This window comes from Geotrypetes seraphini, chromosome 9 (assembly GCF_902459505.1).
Source record: "Geotrypetes seraphini chromosome 9, aGeoSer1.1, whole genome shotgun sequence".
NCBI lineage: Eukaryota > Metazoa > Chordata > Amphibia > Gymnophiona > Dermophiidae > Geotrypetes > Geotrypetes seraphini.
Genome location: NC_047092.1, coordinates 114,491,455 through 114,517,896, shown reverse-complemented (window position 1 = coordinate 114,517,896; position 26,442 = coordinate 114,491,455). Strand labels below are relative to the sequence as shown.

General features: G+C 41.4%; 1 protein-coding gene across 4 annotated transcripts in view; it reads right to left on the bottom strand.

Annotated features, from left to right (window-relative positions):
* The window catches only part of HDLBP (high density lipoprotein binding protein), a 783,060-nt gene that overhangs the window by 465,166 nt on the left and 291,452 nt on the right, over positions 1 to 26,442 (bottom strand). For all 4 annotated transcript variants that reach the window (XM_033958794.1, XM_033958796.1, XM_033958797.1 and 1 more), the window contains exons 13-14: positions 5,926 to 6,030; positions 5,091 to 5,204 (exon numbers count right to left, since the gene is read on the bottom strand). In XM_033958794.1, the coding sequence (XP_033814685.1) occupies positions 5,091 to 5,204; positions 5,926 to 6,030 (219 nt within the window). The remainder of the gene's footprint in view (positions 1 to 5,090; positions 5,205 to 5,925; positions 6,031 to 26,442) is intronic.

The following is a 26,442-nucleotide window of genomic DNA, read 5'->3' as shown; positions in this document are numbered from 1 at the left end:
AAACATCCCCAGTATCATTCAAATTCAGATAGTCCCGCATAGTTCCTTCTACGGCTACAACTACCTGTGGGGAGCTCAAGAGAGACTTATTAAGTCTCCAATATCTGCGACCCCCCCGGATCCAGCATACCGGCGCAAGCCACCCAAATAGGAGCATGATCTGAAATATGCGTAGTCTCTATTTCTGCCCGTTGGAGCCCTCCCATCTGGTTCCTTTGAATCCACAACCCAACCCATCCAATCTAATATATGTATTCTGGGCATGAGAGTAGAAGGTGAACGTCTTCTGGGAGCCATGAAGCAAGCGCCAACTATCCATTAAGCCGAGCGAAAGCATCATAGTGCGAAACACTTTAGCAGGGCTCTGTAATGATCTATGCCCCCCACCCGAGTGATCTAAAGCGGGATCTGGGGGAACATTGAAATCCCCTCCAAGGTATACTGCTCTATGTGCAAAAGTGCCCAAGTCTGATTGCAGAACCCTAAAGAAGGCAGCCTGAGCAGTATTAGGTCCATAAATATTGATAATAGTCAATGGACGACCCTGTAACATACCCTTCAAGGCCAGACATCTACCCTGTCCCGATAAATCTGTTCCACCTGCAGTCCCAATCCTTTACGCACCAGAATAGCCAACCCTCCTGTTCTTTTAGTAGCTCCCTCTCCTTCATGTGTCCAGATCAAGTCAAATTGGGGTATTTGAAGGAGACCAACATCTCTGGGTCTCAAATGGGTCTCTTGTAACAAACAAATATCCCAGTTCATATGTTTTAAGTCTCTAAAAACCATGCTCCTCTTGCCAAGACTATTCAGCCCATTTACATTCCAGGATCCTATGAGAACCTCTGGGTCCTTGGTGTCACATCTCCTCCTATCCACCTCCCATCTTCTGTCAGATCCCACCACCCCTCCACCCACTCCCACCCCCTCCAAGTAGCCGATCCTACTAACGTTGAATCTGCCAGGTCGAGAAAAATGAGTAATTTCGAAGAGGCTCATATTTCCCATTCTCTTTCTCTGCAATCATTCTGTCCATCCCTGCCCTCCCAAACATCCAGTCTGTACCCTCACGGCACCATATACACCGTCACAACAATGCAAAGCACCCAAGCACTTAATTAGCTGCTGTTACACAATTAGATAGAGTACTGAAAGTCCTTCAAAACATAGTACTATAAACCATATAAAAACCACAACAGGAAGTATAACAGTGCAAACACTCTAAAGCACTAATGCTGGGAGATGAATGGGTGATCCCAAGTATAAGCAATTATCTAGAAAGAACAAAGCAAGTAAAGATGAAGCAGTTCAAGTGCCCGATATTGATGATAGGTTAGGCTTGATCAGAGCACCCAAGCCCCGGCCACATGGCTCTGCAGTAGTACCCGGAGAGCTCCGCTCTTGCTGATCCACTGGCATTCTACAGCCGAGTTCTTTCAAGGCAATCCAGGCATCCGCCAAAGTGTCAACTCTATGATGTTTCCCGTTCACAGTAAATAATAATCCAAACGGAAAGAGCCAGCGATAACGGTATCCTTCAGCTCGCAGTAATTGAGTAACTTCCCGAAAAGAACATCGTTTTTGCAGGGTCGTGGTAGCCAGGTCCTGGTACATCCCGACCGCTATCCCTTGCCAGATAAAGTTGGGACGCCGCCGGGCTGCTTGGAGAATCCGTTCTTTCACCAGAAAATCTCCAAAGCAAGCGATTATGTCTCTGTTCCCAGCCCCACAAGCTTGACCGATCTGCCTGGTCCTCCTCCAATAGCAATTGGGTGCAAAAGTCCTGCACCACTTCCCGTGCATCTTTATACCGGTCGGTTTCAGGAATTCCTTTGAAACACAAATTATTGCGTCTCGATCGGTTCTCCAAGTCCTCAACTTGCAGCTGCAACTCTTCAAGCTATGTCACCGCCGCGTCCATCACTGTGGAGTTCTCCTGCAGAGATGTCTCCACATGGTCTAGCCGGCCCTCAGCGGCCGAAACTCTGCTGCCCAGATCGCTCACTTCCGCCCGTTATCTCTGCTAGGGCCGCCTTAAAGTCTGAACGTAGCCCCACCATTTCTTCCTTCAGTTCCCAGAACCATCGTTTAAGGTTCCCCTCCACCAGCCGCTCCCCCGACAAAGAATCAGCTTGTAGAGATCCCACCTGCAAGGTCACAGGCTGCTGCGCCATCTTGTGCGGAGCCGTCGGGGAGCTATGAACCTGCGATCTGATTTTCACATTTGTGGCGCCCGGGAACTGGAATTTTTCTAACTTTGTTTTTGCTCGCCATACATTCAATGAATGTATGCACCGAAGACACGCTCGCACACCGCAGAAGAAAGTTTTATCAAACTGAAATAGCTCAAGCCCCAACGGAGCTTAGAAATTAAGCAGCCATACTTCTTGGCGACGTCACTTCCTCCCTACCCAGGGGGCTTACTGCAGTGGCATGTAACCCCCCAGAAGCAGACTTTACTTCAAAGTCTGTGATCTCCCGCCGAAAGGATGTCCCTAAAGGGTATTTCCACAACACAAGGGCAAACCCGTGAAAAAGGAGTAAAATAATACACTAAATTTAAGAAATGAAATATGAGCAGAAGAGAAGAGCTCTTAAAGCTTGGCTTGTAGGAAAACAAAACTGGTATCTAGGGAGCATGCTCCAGGAGATAAGCACAGTAGGAGGGGCTCAATTTCTATTAATTGAAATTCCTACAGCCCCTGCCAGCAGGGAATGCCTACTTCCCACCAGTTCCCAGCATAAAGGTGGATTGTACAAGAACATTATTATATAACATCTTTATGTCCACACTAAATTTGATTGTTCTGTCTCAGGGAATGGTTTTTCTTACGTAGATGGTGATTTTCTATTAATTCCTGCAGGTCAGAACCAAGCAAGCATGACTACACACTGTCCAGAGCGTTAACTAAAGTGCAAGAATGGTTGTTAAGATACCATCTCAAACTAAACAAACACTGAACCCCCCCCCAAACTATTATGGTTTGGGCGACAAACACCCCCCGCCTCACTTATTCCATCTACCACTGATCTGACAATGGCACTAGCTTCAACACTGAGAAAAGCTTAAAAATTCTGGGAGTTGCTTTAAAAAGTTTGCTGAGTTTTGAAGACCATATTAACAATTTAGTCTGGAAATCCTTTCTTACACTACAAAAAGTTAAGATGGGTCATATCCTACTTCCAACAACACTACAGTACAGTTGACTAATACTGTCTCTACTAGTCTACTGCAATGCACTACTTTCAGGAATTTCTGTGAAACTAATGAAAACTCCAGTTGAAACAAAACACTGCAGCAAAACCATGATACACTGCTGCTCATGGAGTTACACTGGTTACTTATAGAAGAGTGAATGAAATTCAAGTTTTGCTGCTTAGCATTCAAAACACTATTGTGATGCTCCTAATAGCTTCCCCAGATTTACTGAACAATTAGGTAGATCTGCTGATCGTTGCAACCTATCATTCCTAACTCTGAAAGATCTAAAATAGAATAATTTGTTCCGAGGGTGTCTTGTAACTGAAAAAAAAAAGCTCCCCCGAACCCTGCCACCCTTTTCACAAATTGGGAGCAACAGAGATGTGATCCCACCAGCTTTGTGACCTTAAGGTTCTAACTGACTCAGACACCTAAGGCACCTCCCAAGAGAACTGAGCAAATTAGAACTTTAGGCTCCTCCTTCTGTATCCCGGGATACAGAGGGAGGAGCTTAAGGCCCCAAATAGCTGAGTGACAAAAGGCTGCTTTGAGGCTTCCCCTGCCATCTCTGCACAAGTATGTGAATCATTTTTACAGCAAGCAATTGCATGGGAGACAGGAGGATTATGACGAAGCTCCACGTGAATCATTTACATTCAAAATTTTTAGTGTATCAATAGCTCTTTTAGAATTGGCAAAAAATGGATCAGAGTATACCCATGCGGTCTTACCAATCCTTTTTAGTACATCTGGCTCAATGCCTAACAATGGATGCTGTTCACATAATCCACTCTCTATAGAATATAGTGAAAGCATGCCAGTAATTAGTTCCTGCACTCTTCCTTTACAGTAAATTGACTCTAATGTTCAAAATCTCTTGCACCAAAGCGATAGGTACTGTGCATTATGAAAGATATGTCTTGTATATTAAATGTGATTGTCTGGCTTCTTGAGGTTTCAGATTGAATTTACATCTGTGGTATGGGTCACTCATTCTGATTTGTCATGTGTGTTCTGTATGTGTTAGAATGAATTTTATATGTAGTATTTTGTATTAATTTGGTTTGTTCCATTTTCTTGATAGGTTATATTTTAGAGTCCTACTGTAATATTTAGGGCTCTAAAATATTAGTAGGATCCGTATTTTTGAAGAAAGCGCTGGTATTGTAGATTTGTTCAAGGTAATGTCAGTCTGTGTATAACGCTGAAGGATATATTTCAGAAAGGTATGATATAGAACTTAAGTTTTTTCACATCAATACAGAACTCAAAAGTAGAAGCAAATGTTATAGGTGACTCTGAAAAAGACCAAGACATGACATCATTCACAACAAATAGTGAGCGAACTAACCTTGGTTAAGAGTACATATTACATTAATGTTTAGCGAGTGTCTAACCTCAATCCTCAAGAGACTCAATATAGTCAGGTTTTCTTCAATGAATATGCATGAGATTATTTGCATGCAATGCCTCCGTTGTATTCAAATAGATCTCATTAATATTCATGCTGGCGCCAAAAAGTAATTTGCACTGTTTCTGAATATCTTTATTCCCCTTTGATATTTGTAAAAGCAGTGGTTGGGTCCCAAGCATTGCCAGCACCAATTATGGGTGGCCCTAAGGGACATGACCTTGTTGCACCTTCTTAAAACTATTAGGAATTTTAAAAGAACAGCTTGATTTTGCCTCAGCAGTTTTTCAAATGGCTTAATAGATTATATGCAATCTACAGAAAGATCCTAAATACATTAACTTTTCTACAGAGCACTAAGAAAGAAATGAAGCAAGGATGGCAAGCTTCTAATATCCATAGAGTATCTGGCTCAACATTTCCTCCCTTGATCAGAAGAGACATGCAAAAGAGGACTGGAAATTCCTGAAGCAATACCAGATCCACCACTATCTTCTGCAAGAACTTGGTACATTTCTCCACTTCATTCTTTGGCCCCCTAAGCTGTACAATGTCACTTTTCTGTGCTGGATCTGGGAAGTTGATGATAACCTATTAAAAAAGGGCAACATTTTAGTTTATGCCAGAGTTACATTGATCCCATACTAAAAGAATATAGTTCAAGTCTAGAAACATAAGCATAAAGCAAAACATTAATCAGAGTACTGGAAATAGTATTAGCCAACCCCAAAAACATTTACCACAATGCTGTATTGATTAACAAACCAGTCCCACATCACTCAATGCAGTTTTAAAGAAATTATATCTGATATATTTCAAAAGTAAACATGGCAAACTAGCACTCAAGTTATCAGTTAAATATTTTAAGCTGCCATTTCTGCTGTTTTTAGCCTCTTCCAGAGTAGTGTGGAATTAAAGGAAGCCAAGAATGTTACAAATTACCTGTCGATGTGTCTCAGAACATATCATGAAGCAGATGCATTAGGTAGTGTATGATATGCTTCAAATGCCATGTTTTGAAGTGCATGAAATGTTACAAGATTTTCATGCTTAAAAAGTGGTAATGTAAGAACTGCAGGATCACAGATGGCTATTAATCCAGGGTCATAACAAATTACTTTGTTTCAGTCCTTGGCGCCTATCATAAATCTAACAAGTGAAGGCCTAGTTTGGTCTTTTAGACACCCATAACCATCATCCAGAAGAGCAAAGTACATTCATCTAGTAACACTCAAAACACTACCAAACTGCAAGTAGAAGTTCTGCTTAAAGTGTCTAGAAACTCCCACCGAGCATGAGCTCCCTGCATTACCTCAGTGAATTTATCTCTGACATCCCGGATTCGCTCACCCTTCTGTCCAATAATTGCTCGATGGTATTTCTGATCAATGATCAAGTCTTTTGTACGTTCATTCTCCTATTAAAAGGAAAACAAGAGAGAAAAAAAGTTTGCCCGTGTACTTATTGTAAAAGTCTCTCCCCACTCCCCACCCCCACCCCCTATATTTATAACCTAGAAACTTAGGATGAGTGAAGATAATTCACCAGTGTGCCTGAATATCTACTGTAGCATAGGCCCTTCTCAACCTGAAACTATATCCTTAAATTGACAGAGTATCTCCTACGCTTCATCCCTTAGTTTCTGGAATTCCAACACCATTTTTGTTTTCACCCTTTTTCACCCTATTTAGTTTCAAATGTTCTATTAGAAGAAAAATACAAAATCCAAAACACACAAATCCAAAACACCCTAAAACAGCACTTATACACACTTAGCAGATTAAGACAGTGCCTTGTGAATAATAGTACATCTCGTGCTAGTGCTCTTCTTAGATATAATACCAATGAAACCCTTCTTGTATTCAATGAACGTACTGCAAGAGCAGCCCTACCAACACCTCCCCCCTATATGAGCCATTGGAAACAAGCTCGTGATCATGAGATTCTTAGGTTAGAAAAGCGATTTCGCATGGAATACCAATAATTTGGGGCTTGACCTTCTCCTTCACTGCGTACTCAACTCTTAGCCACCCAGTCAGTGCTGCAGGAGTTGCTTCATGATAGGGCCCAGAAATCTATATTGTATTATAAATATAAATTCCATTTATTTGGCAATACTAGGGGTAAACTTTTGGCCAGACTGGTGAAACAGCATATGGGTTCACATACGGTATTACAGCTTTCTAATGGATGGGGCTTGAAAGTTCGGACAGACAAGAAGATTATGACCTTGTTTGGACAATATTATAGGGCTTTACACACTAAATCCTTAGATGTGATGAATGGATCGGTATACCTCGATAATATCTATGTTCCCCAAATATCAGAGCTGATGAGAGAGCAGTTCAGTCAGCCTATCCTGGAAGAGGAAGTATTGGCGGTTATTCGATCGGGGGCTTTACTGAAGGCGCCGGGAGTGGATGGTTTTCAGACTGAGTTTTACAAACTTTTAACAGAAGAATTTGCACCGGTTCTCACACGTGCATTCAATGTCTTTGTTGCAGATGGTTCTTTGCCAGATACGCTTAATTTGGCCGAAATAAGTTTTATTGAAACCAGGCAAGGATCCTGAACAGACTTCCTCATATCGTCCTATTTCTTTGCTCTGTGTGGAAACAAAATTTTTTGCCAAGATTTTTGCTAACCAGTTGGCAGGCTATTTATCCACTCTTTTAGCTTTGCCTCAAATGGGCTTTGTTCGAGATAGGCATGCTTAGAGGAATTTAAGAATGATTCCGGCTTCTTTGGAATGTTGAGCGCTGTGACTTCCTGTTGCTTCTCATCAGTTATGATGTAGAGAAGGCTTTTGACCAGGTCTCTTGGGACTTTTTGTTTAAAGTTTTAGATCACTATGGTATTACGAGGTGGGGGGGGTTCAATTTCAGTTTGAGGACTTAATTTTAATTCTCAGACTCAGGTATGGATTAATTGTCTTTTTCTCCCAAGTTTCCTATTGGTCGAGGTATTAGACAGGGGTGTCCTTTGTCTCCCCTTTTGTGTTAACCTTGGATTCCCTGATCCGGGAAATGTTATCTAATCTGGAGATAAAGGGAATTTGGATTGGAGATCAAACATTTCTTATCTCGGCATTTGCGGACAATCTTCTAGTTCATATCAGCGACTCATATACCTCGTTCCCGGACCTTATGGGGAGTTTTCAGGAATATGGAGATTTTTCCAGATTTCAATTAAACCTGGATAAATCTTTGGCATTAGCTCCGTCAGCCCAAGTTCGACATGGCTGGGAGGGATCTTTTCCACTTCAGTGGGCCCAAGACTTTTATTTAGGTATTCAATTGACCGCGTCAATTTCTACTTTATACAGAAAAAAAATATAGATATCTCATTGCATTATATTGAAGACTGTTTGTCTCAAAGGACTCCGCTGCTGCTATGATGTTGTTTCCGAAATGGCTATATACTTTGCAATTGTTGCCTCTGTGGCTTCTGCAAAAGGACCTGCATAAATTGTCTTTCCTTTTGTCTAAGTTTTGCTGGAATCACCGTAAACCCAGAGTGGCACTTAAGTTTTTGATGGGTAATTGGTCACGGGGGGGGGGGGGGGCATGGGCATCCCTAATCTTCGTTTTTATAATTTAGCCTGCTTGTTGCAGTATTGGGAGAATGGTTTTCTGATAGACAGGATTTTACCCCAAAATTTCTTGAAGTGGCATTGTGGACTCTGTGGAGTTTACTTTCTTTACTGCAAGTTCTGTTTGCTCTCTTTCCCTTGGCAGCTAAACGTAGTCTACTTCTTCATTCGCTTTGTGTAGCCTGGACAGAATTACTGAAACTCTGAAATTGTAATAGTAGTTCCTCTAGTATATTGCCTCTGGTGGGGAATTATCAATTCTTGTCTAGTTCAGAGAATACATCATTTCGCAAGTTTGTACAGGAAGGAGCGCGTTTGTTGACTCATGTTCTTCGGGACAATGGAACTCTGTATTCCTGGGCTCTGGAGCTTTTATGATCTGCACTTGTGGGATTTTCTGGCTTATAAGCAATTACAGCATTATGTAGGCTCCTTAAATCAAGTTGATCTGGTTTTTCCTATTGAGGCCCGGATTAGGGACTTGGTTGATCCGTTTCAGGAAAATAATTTTACCATATCCAGTCTTTATAAGTCTTTACAAACATTGATTGCCCCTGCTAATAGAGATATCTTGCTTTGTACAAGGAGCCAGGATGCACAACTTCCTGCCAATTCTTTGAATTTAGTTGCCTTAGTACGTCGCATACTTGGCATCTTGGTGTGCGCAGACCTGAGAGAATATCAGTTTCGAGTATTACATCAAGCGTACTTTACCCAGGATCAGCTGCCTAAATCAGGTTATAGTGAGTCTCCAGATTGTCAAAAATGTTCTCAAAATATCCACTCCTTGGAATTGGAGGCTCAACATAAGCTGGAGAGGGGGAACACAGAGGTATTGAGTCAGATTCGGAAAGTGAAAGGTGCCATTCAGGAGTTGGAGTTGCAGGATATTTCGCAGCGTCTTGAAATTTTGAAGCAAAATTATTTCAAATCGGGCAATAAAGCGGGGCGTCTTTTGGCGCATAAGCTTTGTAAGCAGCGTCAACAAACCTTTATTCTTCAATTGAAGGGCCCTGATGGTAAGTTATATAGCTCATCCGGAGATATAGGAGATCTTCTTACCCAGTATTATACTGAATTATATACGGAGGAGGATGTAGTCTCGGACCAGGCGGTGGTTGATTATCTGGCTCAAATGACCCTTCCTAAACTATCTCTGGAAGAGGTGACATGGTTATCTTGGCCTACTGAGGAGGAGGAAACGCTTCTAGCTATTAAGGCTTTACCTTTGGGAAAAGCGTCAGGATTGGATGGTTTTTCTAATAAATTTTATAAATGTTTTAGCTCATTTTTGGTCAAGCCTCTTACGGAATTCTTTAATAGTCTGACGGGAGGAGCAGAATTGCCTTGGTCGTGGAGGTTGGCTGGAGTAACGTTTTTGTTAAAACCTGGTAAGGACCCCACTGATAGAGCTTCATATCGTCCTATATCTTTACTTGGAACGGATTATACAATTTTTACGGGAGTGTTGGCTTGTCGTTTGCAGAGTTATCTGGGAGTATTGGTACAGGATGATCACGCAGGCTTTATTCAGGGTCGACAGACTTTTGATAATCTCCGCAGAGTGTTTCATATTATTAATTTTGCTCAGGCTCGGAAGGACCCTGCTTTGATCTTAGGGATAGATGCTGAGAAGGCTTTTGATAGGGTCTCCTGGCCTTTTTTGTTTCGGATGTTATCTAGTATGGGAATATCAGATCAATTTTTAGATTGGATTAAATCTTTGTATGTTAAGCCTTTAGCATCCCTTAAGGTGAATGGTGCTTATTGTGCGGAATTTGAGCTTGCTAGAGGTACTCGACAGGGGTGCGCTTTGTCTCCGCTCCTCTTTGCATTAGCTATGGAGCTGTTTGCGCAGAGGGTGCGAGAATGTCTCTATATTGAAGGTATTCCTAGTGGAGGACAGGAACAGAAGATACCTCTTTTTGCAGATGATATTCTTCTTACGCTTCGAAATCCGGGGGAGTCCTTACAGGGGATTGTAATGTCTTTAGCTGAGTATGTACGGGTTTCAGGCCTTAAGAGTTAATATGGCTAAATCAGAGATTCTTAATCTTACGATCAAGGGGCAGGATTGTTTGGATTTGCAATAGCGTTTTCCTTTTCGTTGGATGACTCATACATTGAAGTATTTGGGTATACATCTTACGGTGAATTTGACTTCCCTATATGATGCTAATTATCCCCTCTTATTACAACAAGTGAGGGAAGATTTGGATAGATGGGAGAGACTCTGTTTCCTGGTTAGGTAGGGTTCATGTGATCAAAATGATGGTGTTGCCTTGTCTTCTCTATTTTTTTACAGCATTACCGATTTTTTTGCCTAGGGCATTTTTTGACCAATTGCATCGTATGATATTTTCGTATATTTCAGATGGAAGCCTCCGTGAATTAGCCGAAAAATGCTGTTTCAACCGAGGGATAGGGGAGGTATGGCGGTTCCCAATTTTTATTATTATTATATGGCAGCACAGTTGCGTTATTTATTGGCCTGGCAACAGGAGTCTCATAGGACTTGGGTACAAATGGATGCTTGGTTTTTGGGTGATATATCTTTGCGTTATGTCCCGTGGTATGATTTGGGTAAACTTAGAGTTCTTGTTAGAAAGGCCAACCCGGTGGTGGGGGTTATTTTGCGTGTGTGGATGTTGTTTCAGGAGAAATTGTTTTCGGGTTGGGTGTATTTTTCCCAAACCCCAGTGTGGGTAACTGAAGGTTTTTTGCCAGGACATTCTGATTCTCGTTTTAAGGTCTGGGAAGCAGGGGGGTTGGTTACTTTGGGTCAGTTTGTGGTGGAAGGGGCTTTGATTCTGACCTCACAAATGCAAGAGGAATATGGATTGCAGGGGGCAAATTTATTACAATATAATCAGGTGGTGGATTTTCTTCGATGAAAGGCTTTGCCGGATCTTCTTTTGGATTCCACTGCTTGGGATAAGGTGTGGGAGGCATCTAGTGGGAGAGGTTGTATTTCTAGGCTTTATGGGCTGCTTCTTATGCATGATAAACCCCCAGGGCAATATTTTGCTTATTGGGAGACACTCCTGGGTTGAATTCTAAAAGTGGAACAGTGGAAATTTACACTGCGTTCTCTCCTTTAGCCAGTAATATGGTGGAAAATGGGTACAAAATTTTGTATCGCTGGTATTATACTCCTGAAAGACTTCATTGGATTAACCCTTCTATCCCAGATGAATGTTGGCGTCGATGTGGGGCTTCCAGTACATTTGAACATATCTGATGGACTTGTCCAAAGGTTGGTCCCTTTTGGGATATGGTGTTTTTGGTTTTGTCGGATATCTGTGTGGTGCTTATGGTTAAAGATTTGGGGTGTGCACTTTTAAATTTGACACCACAGGGAGTTCCTTCTAAATTTTCCTGGATTATTGCAACTATGGTTACCACGGCCCGTTTAGCACTGGCTGCTGCCTGGCGTCAGGACATGATACCATCCAAATTACAAGTGGTTAATAAATTGGATTATGTATTTCGTATGTCCCAACTAACTGCTTTGAAACATCATAATTTGGGTGTGTTCCTGCATCAGTGGAAGCCATATATTGATTGGAAGGCTCGGAGGTATGGTTGACTAAAATAATGAAAATTTTTTTTTTTCTTTCATTCTTATACCACTATTATTATTTTGTTTCCATGACCTTGGGGGGGGGAGGGGGGAGGGTGGTTTGGGAGGGTTCTGGGGGTGGGTGAGCTTCTGGTACTGTTTTACTTATTGCTATATGTTGGCCTTGTTACAAAGAGTCATGTTACAACTGTTTGGTCTGTACTGGAGTTTTTGGTATGTTCTCTAATATGTATGTTTTCAATTTCTTCAATAAAAAAATCTCCACTCCTTGCACGCTTTTTGGTCTTATCAAAAAATCAGGGTTTTGAGAGGAAAATTGTGAATTATGTGGCCCGCATCTTACAGAGTCCTATTCCTTTGTCAATGGCTGGTTTGTTGTTAAATAAATATGAGGCTTTTCATCTCCCTCAGAAGGGAGGCCATCTTTTTATGAGGAATGTGGCAAGTGTTGGGTAAAAAGGAAATTTTAGCAGTTTCGGTGGGTGAGAATCTGCCCTCTTTTTGGACATGGAGGAACCACCTGCATGCTTTATTACTGCTGGAGCGAAGGATGGCTAGATCTACCCCTAAGAGGAAAGTTTCCTTCAAAATTTGGAGGCCTTATATTCTATCTTTATCTCACAAAGCACACAGTGATATTTTGAATGGATTGTAGGAGTGACCTATATGGTTTTCTATTTTTGGGTGTTCACGGGTGAGTCTCATCCTCTCCACTTCCCCCCCCCCTTTCTCTTTTATTCTCTCTTCCTTTTCTATCTACTTCCATGCTTCTTGGTTTATTGAACGATTTGGGGGGTTCTGGAGGAGGTTTCTGGGGGCTGGGAGGATTTGATGCTTGCCTTCTTTTTGTTTTCTCATTTGGGTTCTCATGCCATGGCTTTCTGGTTAAGGAGGTTGTGTTGGTTCGAGGTATTTGGGATGCTGGATGTGTACATGGTAAGAGGGGGAAGGTGGTGGAGCCTGGAGCTGTTTATAAATGCACTTTGCTATTCTGGTGTTGAACGGGGTTTGCTTTCTTGCTGGCCTCTTTTGTTTATTCTTTTTGGGTATTTACCATTATTTGTTGTTGGAGGTGGTTAAGGGGTTCGGGGGCGCAAAGCAAAAATGAGTGACAAGCAATGTTCTGTATTAGTTAATTGTTGTTTTTTGTGTTATCCTCAAAACTTTTGGGGAAAAAAAGGGTTAAAATGAGTGGAAAATTATATACTCTTAAATTTATATGCCTCTAATTCTAATCAAGGGAATTTTTTTTTATAAAATAAGGAAATTTAATGATAGGGGGTGATTTTAACTTAACCCTACAACCAGAGAAGGATAACTCATCTCGAATGGCTCTCTTTGGCAAGAAAGATAGAAAACATCTGAAAAAGTTTTTGGAAAATTGGGACTTAATTGATATTTGGCAGTTTCAATATCCTTTGGATCAAGAATATACATTCTACTCAGAACAGACTTCTGGCTTGTGAGTAAGGATTTAATCTCCCAAGTGGGTGGATCTAATATTGCTACTCGGACATGGTCTGACCATGCAACAGTGGAAATTTCAGTTTGGATTCTACAATGTAAATGAGGTTTCAACTATTGGAGGTTAGATGATACCTTATTATTAGAATCACAAAATACAAAACAAATTGGGAAGGAATTACAAGATTATTTAAGGATTAATATGAATACTGATACATCTCCAGAAGCTATCTGGGAAGCTTTGAAAATGGCATTGAGGGGAAAACTTATATCATTAAGATCCCATATATATAAGAAAAAAGGGGAGCTCTCTTATCACAGATATATCAATTAGAACATGAATATAAAAGAAAATAAAGGTGGGTGAAAAAGTAATGGGAGTTAAATTTACAGATCAGAAAGTGTTAGAGAATCTCAAATGATTAAGGTTAGAATTACAAGAATTAGATTTGGCTGCGATTAGTGTTAAAATGCAAATATTGCAACAAGAATATTTTGAATCGGCTAATAAAGCGGGAAGATTACTAGCACATAAATTACGTAAAGAGCTTTAAGAAATTATATTACTAAAATTACTGATCAATCTGGGGAACATTATACAACTTCAGACCAAATACAGAATATATTTGTGCAATATTATAAGAACTTATATACTCCAGAAGTTGAACTACAGAAATTCATTCCCATTTTTTTTAACATTTAAATATTCCTTCACTCTCAATGAGTTTGAACAACTATCTATGCCAATTAGTGAAGTAGTTCTTTGGACTATCAAGGATACAAAAATAGGTAAAGCCCCTGGTTTAGATGGCTACTCAATAAAGTTTCATAAAACATTTAAGCAATATTTAACTAAACCATTAGTAGCTTTCTTTAATGGACTGAAAGATGATCATCCATTACCATATTCATGGAGATTGGCCGGAATAACTTTAATCTTGAAGCCAGATAAGGATCCAACTAATTTTGGCTCATATCGACCAATATCACTCTTAGGAGTAGATTATAAGATTTGTACCAAAATTTTGGCTATTTTTTCCAAAGATATATTTCCCAACTGGTAGAAGATGATCAAGCAGGGTTTGTGAGAGGTAGACGAAACTCGGATAACATTAGAAGAGTTTGTCATCTATTATGGAAAGTTCAACATTCAGGAGAATCAGCTCTGATCTTAGGAATAGATGCAGAAAAGGCCTTTGATAGAGTCTTTTGGCCCTATCTGTTTGGATTACTAGAGAAAATGGGTTTTAAAGGTACATTTATAACCTGGATTAAAGCACTCTATTTAGCCCCTTTAACTTGTTTAAGGATCAATGGTTCATATTCAGAAAGTTCTCAGCTAAAACGAGGAATCCGTCAAGGGTGTGCTCTATCGCCATTGCTTTTTGCAATAGCTATGGAACCATTGGCTCTATTAGTTCACCAACACCTTGATGTACATGGTATAAAAATTGGATGCATAGAACAAAAAATTTTATTATTTGCAGATGACGTTTTGTTTACTGTCACAAACCAGGTTGACTCTACCGATTATAATTCAAATATTGGATACATTTGCAAAGGTATCAGGATTTAAGATCAATGCACAGGGCATGTCTCCTCAGTTCTGATAGCTAGCAAAGAAGCCAACCCGGGAAGGTAGGTGAGTTGTGAGAATAGCTGCCTGCTGTCCCTGGATAACAACTGTTACAGTAAGTATCTGTGCTTTATCCTAGGACAAGCAGGCAGCCTATTCTTACATATGGGTAACCTTCAAGCTAATCAGAATGGGATGGTGGGAGTGTTGGCAACTTAGGAGAACACATTTTGTAATACTCTCTGGCTGAAATGGCCATCCCATCTGGAAAAAAACATCCAGACAATGAGAAGTGAACGTATGAACCGAGGACCAGGTGGCAGCTTTGCAAACTTCCTCAATAGTAGTAGATCTGAGGAAAGCTATTGAAGACGCCATGGTTCTGACTTTGTGGGCTGTGACTTGACTTTGTAGACGCAGTCCAGCCTGGGCATAGCAGAAAGAGATACAAGCAGCCATCCAGTTGGAGATGGTACGCTTAGAAATTGGATGTCCCAACTTGTTTGGATCAAAGGAGACAAAAATTTGAAGAGCAGATCTGTGTGGTTTGGTGCCGTTCCAGGTAGAAGGCCAAAGCATGTTTATAGTCCAGGGTATGAAGAGTTGATTCTCCAGGATGAGAATGAGGCTTTGGGAAAAACACTGGAAGTACAATGGATTGATTGAGATGAAATTCTGAAACCACTTTGGGCAAGAATTTTGGATGAGTATGTATGACCACCTTGTCATGATGAAAAACTGTGAAAGGTGAATCAGCAACTAAAGCTTGCAGTTCACTAACTCTTCGAGCAGATGTGAGGGCAATGAGAAACACTACTTTCCAAGTGAGATATTTGAGATAAGCCAAAGCCATTGGTTTAAAAGGAGGCTTCATCAATTGAGCAAGAACAACATTGAGATCCCAAACCACTGGAGGCGGTTTGAGAGGAGGTTTGACATTGAAAAGTCATTTCATGAATTTGGAAACCACCGGATGAGAAGAAAGGTGTTTCCCTTCGACAGGCTGATGAAAAGCTGAAATTGCACTGAGATGGACTCGAATGGATATAGACTTGAGGCCAGAGGTAGTTAAGTGCAAGAGATAATCCAAAACGGAGGCCAAGGAGGTATCTTAAGCATATATTTCCATTAGAGACATACAATTACTAGATGAATTTCTTCATATAGCTAGATAAGTGATAGTATTACTTAACTAACTTGTATTTCTACATATAGATTGATAAGTGATAATACTGTTTAATAACCTATAATTCTACATATAGATTGATAAATGATAATACTATTTACCTCCAAAAGAACCTACATACACTCTTAGAGTCTGATAGCTATTAATACTAGATATCCTCTAAATAACCATATATCTTTATATAGCCTGTCAAGCTGATAGTACTGTATTTCTGCATTACCTCAAAGATCCTGTTAAATTGATAGTACTGTTTATCTCCAAATCTACCTGACAAGCATAGACAAATTGCTACTGCCGATACTCTTATATCCCACTGATAGATCTCCTTAATCCTACTTAACACTGTTAGCTCCCCATGAACCAGCAGTACCCTATATAATATTGATAGCCGCACACCAAGTACCTAACTCCAGACTCTGACTCCCTAAACAAAAATCACTATGCCTCCCAATTTATCTACAATCACACTCCTACATTTAATATTCTTCCTACTCCTAACCAACAGAAAAGCAGAAGGATATCATACATCATCTATCCCAACCTTAACAAAATCCCATAGATTCCCTCCACCTACCAGAAAACTATACTCGCCCAGAAACTTGATAGACTGCTCCTCACTCAACCATATCAGCATACCAACCAACTGGAGAAATAGACCAACCCTAAAACCAAAATCGGTAAACCACAACTATCACCCACTAACCAAAGAAAATCTCCTCCACCCAAACTGCTCACCCACTCCCCAAACACTTAACACTACATTATCCTGTGCATATATGAACATCAGATCAATAAGCACAAAAGCAGACCTTATTAAGGACTGGATAATTAAAAAACAACTAAGCTGCTTATTCCTATCCGAAACCTGGATAACCTCAGAATCCAATCCCTCCATCACAGAACTCTGCCCAATGGGTTATAAAATTGAATTAATCTGCAGAAAAAAAAAAACGTGGTGGAGGCCTAGCCATCATACTCAAAAACAACATCAATATAAAGACCCTAGACAAACACTCCACTCCCCACCTAGATCTCCTAGCCTGTCAACTATCCGATGATTCTCTCATAGAAACTCTAACATGCATCCTCTGTTACTCAACACCAAGAAAATGGAATGACAACAAACAAGCGCTTGAAGAATTTATTTACCAGAACTCCCTAACATCACTTCATAACCTTCTCCTAGGAGACATAAACCTCCATCTAGAAGATCACACCTCAAAACAAGTAATAAATTTATTCTCATACCTCAATGCACTAAACTACCAGATCCTCAATCCCCAATCCACACACGAAAAAGGACACCAATTAGATCTTGCTGCTTATATGACCCAACATCTTCACAAACCCAAAATCAATATATCTAATGGGGCATGGCACCCCTCCCTTTGGTCAGATCACTATAAATACACCTTTGACATCAACTGGCCTCAAAGCATTAACAACCTCCAATAAAAACCTCCTTCAAAACAAGCCAAAAAATCGAACCCTCCATATTCTGGGATAAAGCAGACCACACCACCACCAACATAGCTCCCAACGAATTTATATCCCAATGGAGATCCATAAGCGAAACCATTCTAAATGAGCTAGCCCCAGAAAAACTAAAATTCAAAATATGCAGACCTTCTGATAAATGGTTCGACGCCGAACTTCTCCAATCTAAAAAGCTCTGCAGACAACTAGAAAGAGTCTGGAAAAAAAACAAGAGTTTAGAACACACTAAAACTGCATGGAGATACCAAATTAATCAATACAAAACCAAACTCAAGGAAAAACGAAAAGCCTACTACTCCAATATGATAGGCAAAAAAAACCCAGACACAAAAAAGCTATTTAATCTAGTAAAGAACCTCACAGATACCAAACCTTACCTCTCCACCCAAGGTATCCACCCACCAACAGCCATCCACCTAGCAGACCATTTCAAAAACAAGATCACCAATATCAGATCTACATTCATCAACACACACACCCATCTAGAAAAGATAACAACAAACCCATCAACTAGCGAAGCCATCGTAGCAGACAGAAGCTGGTCCGATTTCCCAATTCTAGTCTGGTCGGATATGAAACGACTCTACAATAAATACAGCCATGCTTCCAGTGACCTAAATAACTGCCCCACCTACATATTATCAAACGCCTCCACCACATTCAAAACCAACTTCATGCTATGGATTCAAACCACATTGACAGAAGGCCAATTCCCACAGGACCTAGGAGAGATCTTAATCACTCCAATCATAAAGGATCACAAAGGCCCAATAGATAGCCCCTCCAACTACAGACCTATCGCTTCAATACCATTGTACGTTAAAATAATAGAAGGCCTAGTGGCATAATACCTCACCGAATATCTGGAAAAACATAACCTACTCCACCCCTCACAATCAGGATTCCGAACTAACCATAGAACAGAAACACTACTTGTCACATTACTAGATACAGCCCAACAACACATCAGTAAAGGAAAAAAAATGATATTAATACAATTAGACCTCTCCGCAGCATTTGACCTAGTTGACCACACCTTATTACTACAAATTCTCGACGCCATAGGAATCTCAGGCAAGGTCTACAAATGGTTTCAGGAGTTCATCAAATCTAGAACCTACAGGGTAAAATACAATGATATCAAATCAGAACCATGGACAAATCCCTGCGGAGTTCCACAAGGATCACCTCTCTCACCTACGCTCTTCAACCTCTTTATCTCCTCCCTAGGAGCCACTTTAGATACCCTAGATGTCACATCTTTCAGCTATGCTGATGACATCACCATAATCCTCCCATTCGACCCATCAGAGACCACCACCACAACAAAGCTAGAAACAACCTTAGACACAGTAGAAAAATGGATGATGGATCACAAACTAAAACTAAATTCTGAAAAAACAAAATTCCTTTTGCTTGAAAAAGCCCAAACTCCTACCATCACTGAACTGAAAATCAAAAATACCAAATACCCAATACAACCCGAACTAAAACTCCTAGGAGTTACGATAGACAGATGTTGCACAATGCAGCCCCAGATCAACAAAACAACCCAGAAAGCTTTTTTAACCATGAGAAATCTCCGCAAAATCAGAAAATTCTTTGACCAAGCACAATTTAGACTAATCGTCCAATCCCTAGTCTTAGGTCTGCTGGATTATTGCAACTCCCTATATCTTCCTTGTCCAGCCACTATGATAAACCAACTCCAGACCATACAAAACACCGCCCTCAGATTGATCTACTCACTCAAAAAAATATGATCACATAACAACTGCCTTCTTAGACTCTCACTGGCTACCCATACAAGCACGAATCCAATTCAAATTCTACTGCCTGATATTCAAAGCATTACACGGCTCTTCCCCCTCCTATCTAAATAACCGCTTAAACCAAATCTCCACCTCAAGACACATAAGAACCTCGAACCCTTTCGCCTTCCCCCCACTCAAAGGCACACAATGCAAGAAAATGTTTGACAACCTTCTGGCAACACAAGCAGTAAAAATCAACCATTCCATCTCCAATCTTATGACAATATCAGACAACCTCAAAACATTCAGAAAAGAAATCAAAACCCTGCTTTTCAAAAAATTCATCCAAATATCTTAACCCCTCCTCTTTTACCTCCAGAAGATTCACCTACCTTCAGATAACCTTCCCCCAAATTACCCACCTTAACACCTTCCAATTAAACAAATACCATAAATAGATTGTAACCTACCCTCTCTAACTGCATTCCATATGTATTTTTCATACAGTTCTTCACTGTCAGTTTAATTTCCATCCTATAAGTTCACATAGAATTTTTCTTTTTTCAACCATCTTTATTTTCTCTTCTTTATTAATTTCCAGGTACTTTAGTTAGATTGTGAGCCTTCGGGACAGTAAGGGAATTTTTTAAGTACCTTCTTACTTCTCATTTATAATCTTAATGTATATTTTCTTCAAACCGCTTAGAACCTAACGGATGTAGCGGTATATAAGAATTAAAATAACATTACATTACATCTTGAGAAACCGCTTAGAACCTAACGGATGTAGCGGTATATAAGAATTAAAATAACATTACATTACATTACATCTTGAGGCTCCTTGTTATGAGAAATGCACCACCTAGAAAACCTAGTCCATTTTTGGTGGTAGCACTGTCTAGTAGCAGGCTTTCTGGAAGCCTCTAGAATGTCTCGAACAGATTGAGAAAACTGAAGAGGAGTTATGTTGAGAGAAACCAAGCTGTCAGGTGTAGAGATTGCAGGTTGGGATGAAGAAGAGATCCTTGACTCTGTGTAAGCAGAGATGGAAAACTGGTAGAAGGTATGGCTCCATGTTGCTGAACTGAAGTAGAAGGGAGTACCAAAGTTGTCTTGGCCACCGTGGCATGTTCGTGTTTGAGCTTGACATCTTGAGAATGAGAGGGAATGGAGGAAATGCATACAGGAAGAGATTTGTCCATTCCAACAGAAAAACATCTGCCTCGAGGTGATGAGGAGAGTATATCCTGGAGCAGAACTGAGGCAGTTTGTGATTGTGGGGAGATGCAAAGAGGTCTATCTGTCCGAATGAGGACTACCTGGTCGTGAAGAAGATGTTGAAAAGCTTTGAGAGCATTCAAGATCGTTCTGAGTTCCAAGAGACTGATATGACACCGACGATCCGTGCTGGAGCAATGGCCTTGAGTACAGAGACCGTCGAGGTGAGCTCCCCAAGCGTAGGATGAGGAATCTGTTGTGAGGACCTTCTGATGAGGGGGCATCTGAAACAGTAAACCTCTGGAGAGACTGTAAGACAGCATCCACCAGCAGAGAGACTGTAATATGTCGAGAGACACAGTGACAGTAATGTGTCGAGAGAGTGGTTCGCAAGCCTGCGTCCACTGAGATGCCAGGGTCTACTGAGGAATTCTGAGGTGAAGTCTGGCAAAAGGAGTCACGTGAACGATCGAGGCCATGTGACCGAATAGTACCTTCATGTGTCTCGCTGAGAATGAGAAAGGGAAGACACTTTGTGACACAACTGAAGAAGAGCATCCAGAAGCTGGTGAGGAAGGAATTCTCCAAGTTGGATAGTATCCAGAACAACTCAGATGAACTGTAGATTCTGAGAGGGCTGAAGGTGGGATTTGGGAAAGTTGATTTCGAATCCCAAGCTTCGTAGGAACCACGTAGTCCGTTAGGTCGCTAAAATAACCCCCTGAATTGTTGAATCTTTGATGAACCAGTCGTCCATAGTAACATAGTAAATGACGGCATCTAAAGACCCGAATGGTCCATCCAGTCTGCCCAACCTGATTCAATTTAAATTTTTTAATTTTTTTCTTCTTAGCTATTTCTGGGCAAGAATCCAAAGCTTTACCCTGTACTGTGCTCGGGTTCCAACTGCCGAAATCTCTGTTAAGACTTACTCCAGCTCATCTACACCCTCCCAGCCATTGAAGACCTCCCCAGCCCATCCTCCACCAAACGGCCATATACAGACACAGACCGTGCAAGTCTGCTCAGTACTGGCCTTAGTTCAATATTTAATATTATTTTCTGATTCTAAATCCTTTGTGTTCATCCCACGCTTCTTTGAATTCAGTCACAGTTTTACTCTCCACCACCTCTCTCGGGAGCGCATTCTAGACATCCACCACCCTCTCCGTAAAGTAGACTTTCCTAACATTGCCCCTGAATCTACCATCCCTCAACCTCAAATTATGTCCTCTGGTTTTACCATTTTCCTTTCTCTGTAAAATATTTTGTTCTACGTTAATACCCTTCAAGTATTTGAACGTCTGAATCATATCTCCCCTGTCTTTCCTTTCCTCTAGGGTATACATATTCAGGGCTTCCAGTCTCTCCTCATAAGTCTTCTGGCGCAAGCCTCCTATCGTTTTCGTTGCCCTCCACTCAAGTCTTCTTACGTCCTTCGCCAGATACGGTCTCCAAAACTGAACACAATACAAGTGGGGCCTTACCAATGACCTGTACAGGGGCATCAACACCTTCTTCCTTCTACTGACTACGCCTTTTTTATACAGCCCAGCATCTTTCTAGCAGCAGCCACTGCCTTGTCACACTGTTTTTTCGCCTTTAGATCTTCAGACACTATCACCCCATGGTCCCTCTCCCCGTCCGTGTATATCAGCTTCTCTCCTCCCAGCATATATAAGGTTCCTTCCTATTATTAATCCCCAAATAAATTACTCTGCATTTCTTTGCATTGAATTTTAGATGCCAGGCATTAGACCAATCCTCTAACTTTTGCAGATCCTTTTTCATATTTTCCACTCCCTCTTCGGTGTCTACTCTGTTACAAATCTTGCTATCATCTGCAAAAAGGCACATTTTTCTTCTAACCCTTCAGCAATGTCACTCACACACATATTGAACAGGATTGGCCCCAGCACCGAACCCTGAGGGACTCCACTAGTCACCTTTCCTTCCTTTGAGCGACTTCCATTAACCACCACCCTCTGGCGTCTGTCCAACAGACAGTTTCTGACCCAGTTCACCCTAAATTCAGCCCTTCAAGTTTGTTCAACAGCCTTCTATGAGGAACTGTATCAAAGGCTTTGCTGAAATCCAAGTAAATTACATCTAGCATATGTCCTCGATCCAGCTCTCTGGTCACCCAATCAAAAAATTCAATCAGGTTCGTTTGGCACGATTTACCTTTTGTAAAGCTATGTTGCCTCGGATCCTGTAACCCATTAGATTCAAGGAAGTACACTATCCTTTCTTTCAGCAACACTTCCATTATTTTTCCAACAACTGAAGTGAGGCTCACTGGCCTGTAGTTTCCTGCTTCATCCCTGTGACCACTTTTATGAATAGGGACCACATCCGCTCTCCTCCAATCCCCAGGAATTACTCCCGTCTCCAGAGATTTGTTAAACAAGTCTTTAATATGACTCGCCAGAACCTCTCTGAGCTCCCTTAGTATCCTGGGATGGATCCCGTCTGGTCCTATCGCTTTGAACACCTTCAGTCCATGTAGCGCAATACCTGGAGACCATGGTTCCTTAGAGCTGCTGCTACCATGGGCAATGCCTTTGGTGAGGGTATAGGGCTGGAAGCTGTAGATTGAAAACCCATAGAATCAGTGGTTTGGATCGAGGAATCTCAAAACACTCGCAAAGACTCGGCTCCTTGTATGGAGTGAGAATTCCAGCAGAGACACTCGCAAAGACTCAACTCCTTGCATAGAGTATGAAGATTCCAGACCCGACACTCACATAGACTCGACTCCTTGTAGATTCAGCTTGAGGCACAGGCAAGGTCTCGACCTCATGTGAGCCTGTTGATTGCCCAGGCTGGACTGCAGAAAGTAGAGTCGAGGCAGGCCTATAATTGGCTGCATTAGAGACCAAGTTCCTGGATGCTGCATTAGAGAGACCAAGTTCTTGGATGGTGTAGGCGATTGCTTCCTGGAACAACTTGTCAAGGAAAATACTAGAGGAAATGCAATTCTGGATTTAATTCTAAATGGCTTGCGAGGACCGGCATAAGATGTAGAAGTAGAAGGGATGCTGGGAAGCAGTGATCACAATATGATTTGCTTTAATCGCAGGGGAGAAACATCGGTCCAAAATGACAGCCATAGCACTGAACTTCCAAAAAGGGAATTACGAAGGGATGAGACTCATGGTAGGGAAGACGATTAAGAAGAGGATAAGCACTGTAAAAACGCTAGAGCAAGCTTGATCCCTTTTTAAGGACACAATCACCGAGGCGCAAAATCTATATATACCACGTATCAACAAGGGATCCAAGAGGAAAAAGAACAAAGTACCGGCGTGGCTCACTGTAGAGGTGAAGGAAGCGATCAGAGACAAGAAAACTTCATTTAAGGAATGGAAAAGGTCAAAAACGGACAAAAACTGGAATAAGCACAAACATCAATGCAGGTGCCATAAGGCGGTTTAACCCTTTCAGGACCAAGGGACATATTTGTCCCATAACTTTAAAATCCTATAAATTTTGATTGGGATAGTCTACAGTTCTAAATTTGATATGTACGGATTCCATATGATACTGCCTTTATGTAAACAAACTGGTTCCGACATTCATTCATTAGCGTCGTTGCCAGATTGACGAGAAGATTCACTTGCCACACTGTCCATAAGCCAGAAGTGTGATTTTTTTTAAAAAAAATAATGATATTTCACAAAAAAAATCAATTTTTTTGGCATCTGCAAGCCCTTTTTACCATAAAAATGTCGTCAAAACCACAAAAATTGGCCTACGATCCTTATGGTCCTGAAAGGGTTAAGGGGCCAAAAGAGACAAGGAGGCAAAGAACTTCAAGCCGTTCTTTCAATATATTAAGGAGAAAAGACCCGCGAAGGAAGTGGTGCGACCATTGGATGACCATGGAATAAAGGGAGTGCTAAAAGAGGACAAAGCAATTGCTGACAAATTGAACACATTTTTTACATCTGTATTTACTAAAGAAGATGTACACAGCATACCAAGATTTGTAACAGAGTAGACACCGAAGAGGGAGTGGAAAATATGAAAAAGGATCTGCAAAAGTTAGAGGAATGGTCTAATGCCTGGCAACTAAAATTCAATGCAAAGAAATGCAGAGTAATGCATTTGGGGATTAATAATAGGAAGGAACCGTATATGCTGGGAGGAGAGAAGCTGATATGCACGGACGGAGAGAGGGACCTTGGGGTGATAGTGTCCGAAGATCTAAAGGCGAAAAAACAGTGTGATAAGGCAGTGGCTGCTGCCAGAAGGATTCTGGGCTGTATAAAGAGAGGCGTAGTCAGTAGAAGGAAGAAGGTGTTGATGCCCCTGTACAGGTCATTGGTGAGGCCCCACTTGGAGTATTGTGTTCAGTTTTGGAGACCGTATCTGGCGAAAGACATAAGAAGACTTGAGGCGGTCCAGAGGAGGGCGACGAAAATGATAGGAGGCTTGCGCCAGAAGACGTATGAGGAGAGACTGGAAGACCTGAATATGTATACCCTAGAGGAAAGGAGAGACAGGGGAGATATGATTCAGACGTTCAAATACTTAAAGGGTATTAACGTAGAACAAAATATTTTCCAGAGAAAGGAAAATGGTAAAACCAGAGGACATAATTTGAGGTTGAGGGGTGGTAGATTCAGGGGCAATGTTAGGAAATTCTACTTTACGGAGAGGGTGGTGGATGCCTGGAATGCGCTCCCGAGAGAGGTGGTGGAGAGTAAAACTGTGACTGAGTTCAAAGAAGCGTGGGATGAACACAGAAGATTTAGAATCAGAAAATAATATTAAAGATTGAACTAGGCCAGTTACTGGGCAGACTTGTACGGTCTGCGTCTGTGTATGGCTGTTTGGAGGAGGATGGGCAGGGGAGGGCTTCAATGGCTGGGAGGGTGTAGATGGGCTGGAGTAAGTCTTAACAGAGATTTCGGCAGTTGGAACCCAAGCACAGTACCGGGTAAAGCTTTGGATTCTCACCCAGAAATAGCTAAGAAGAAAAAAAAAAAAAAAAATTTTTAATTGAATCAGGTTGGGCAGACTGGATGGACCATTCGGGTCTTTATCTGCCGTCATCTACTATGTTACTATGTTACTATGTTACTATGTTACTGGAACCCATCAGGCTATATGCTGGAAACGAAGACGGAAAGCTGATAGGATTGACGGTCAGTCTAGAGGAGGTGTATAGGCAGATTGATAGACTTAAGAGTGATAAATCCCCGGGACCGGATGGCATCCATCCGAGGGTCACCAAGGAACTGAAAGGGACCATAGCTGAACTGCTTCAACTAATAGCCAATCTGTCGATCAAATCGGGAAAGATTCCGGAAGACTGGAAGGTAGCGAATGTTACACCTACCTTCAAGAAAGGTTCGAGAGGAGATCCGGGGAACTACAGACCGGTGAGTCTGACCTCTGTACCGGGAAAGATGGTAGAGTCACTGATAAAGGACAGCATCATTGATCACCTTGACGGAAACGGGATGATGAGGACCAGTCAGCACGGTTTTAGCAAAGGCAGATCATGTTTGACGAACTTGCTGCACTTCTTTGAGGGAGTAAACAGACAGATAGACAAGGGCTATCCAGTCGACATTGTATATCTGGATTTTCAAAAGGCATTAGACAAGGTTCCGCATGAATGACTACTTCAGAAAATTGCAAGTCAATGAATTGAGGGTGAAATACTCACGGGGATTAAAAACTGGCTGGAGCATAGGAAACAGAGAGTGGGGGTAAATGGACAATACTCAGACTGGAAGAGCGTCACCAGTGGGATGCCGCAGAGCTCGGAGCTTGGACCCGTGCTCTTTAACATCTTTATAAACAATCTGGACATAGGTACCACGAGCGAGGTGAAGCCACAGTGAGATTGCGAAGATCTGCAACGTGACATAATCAAGCTCGAGAAATGGACAGCGACATGGCAAATGAGGTTCAATGTGGACAAGTGTAAAGTGATGCATGTTGG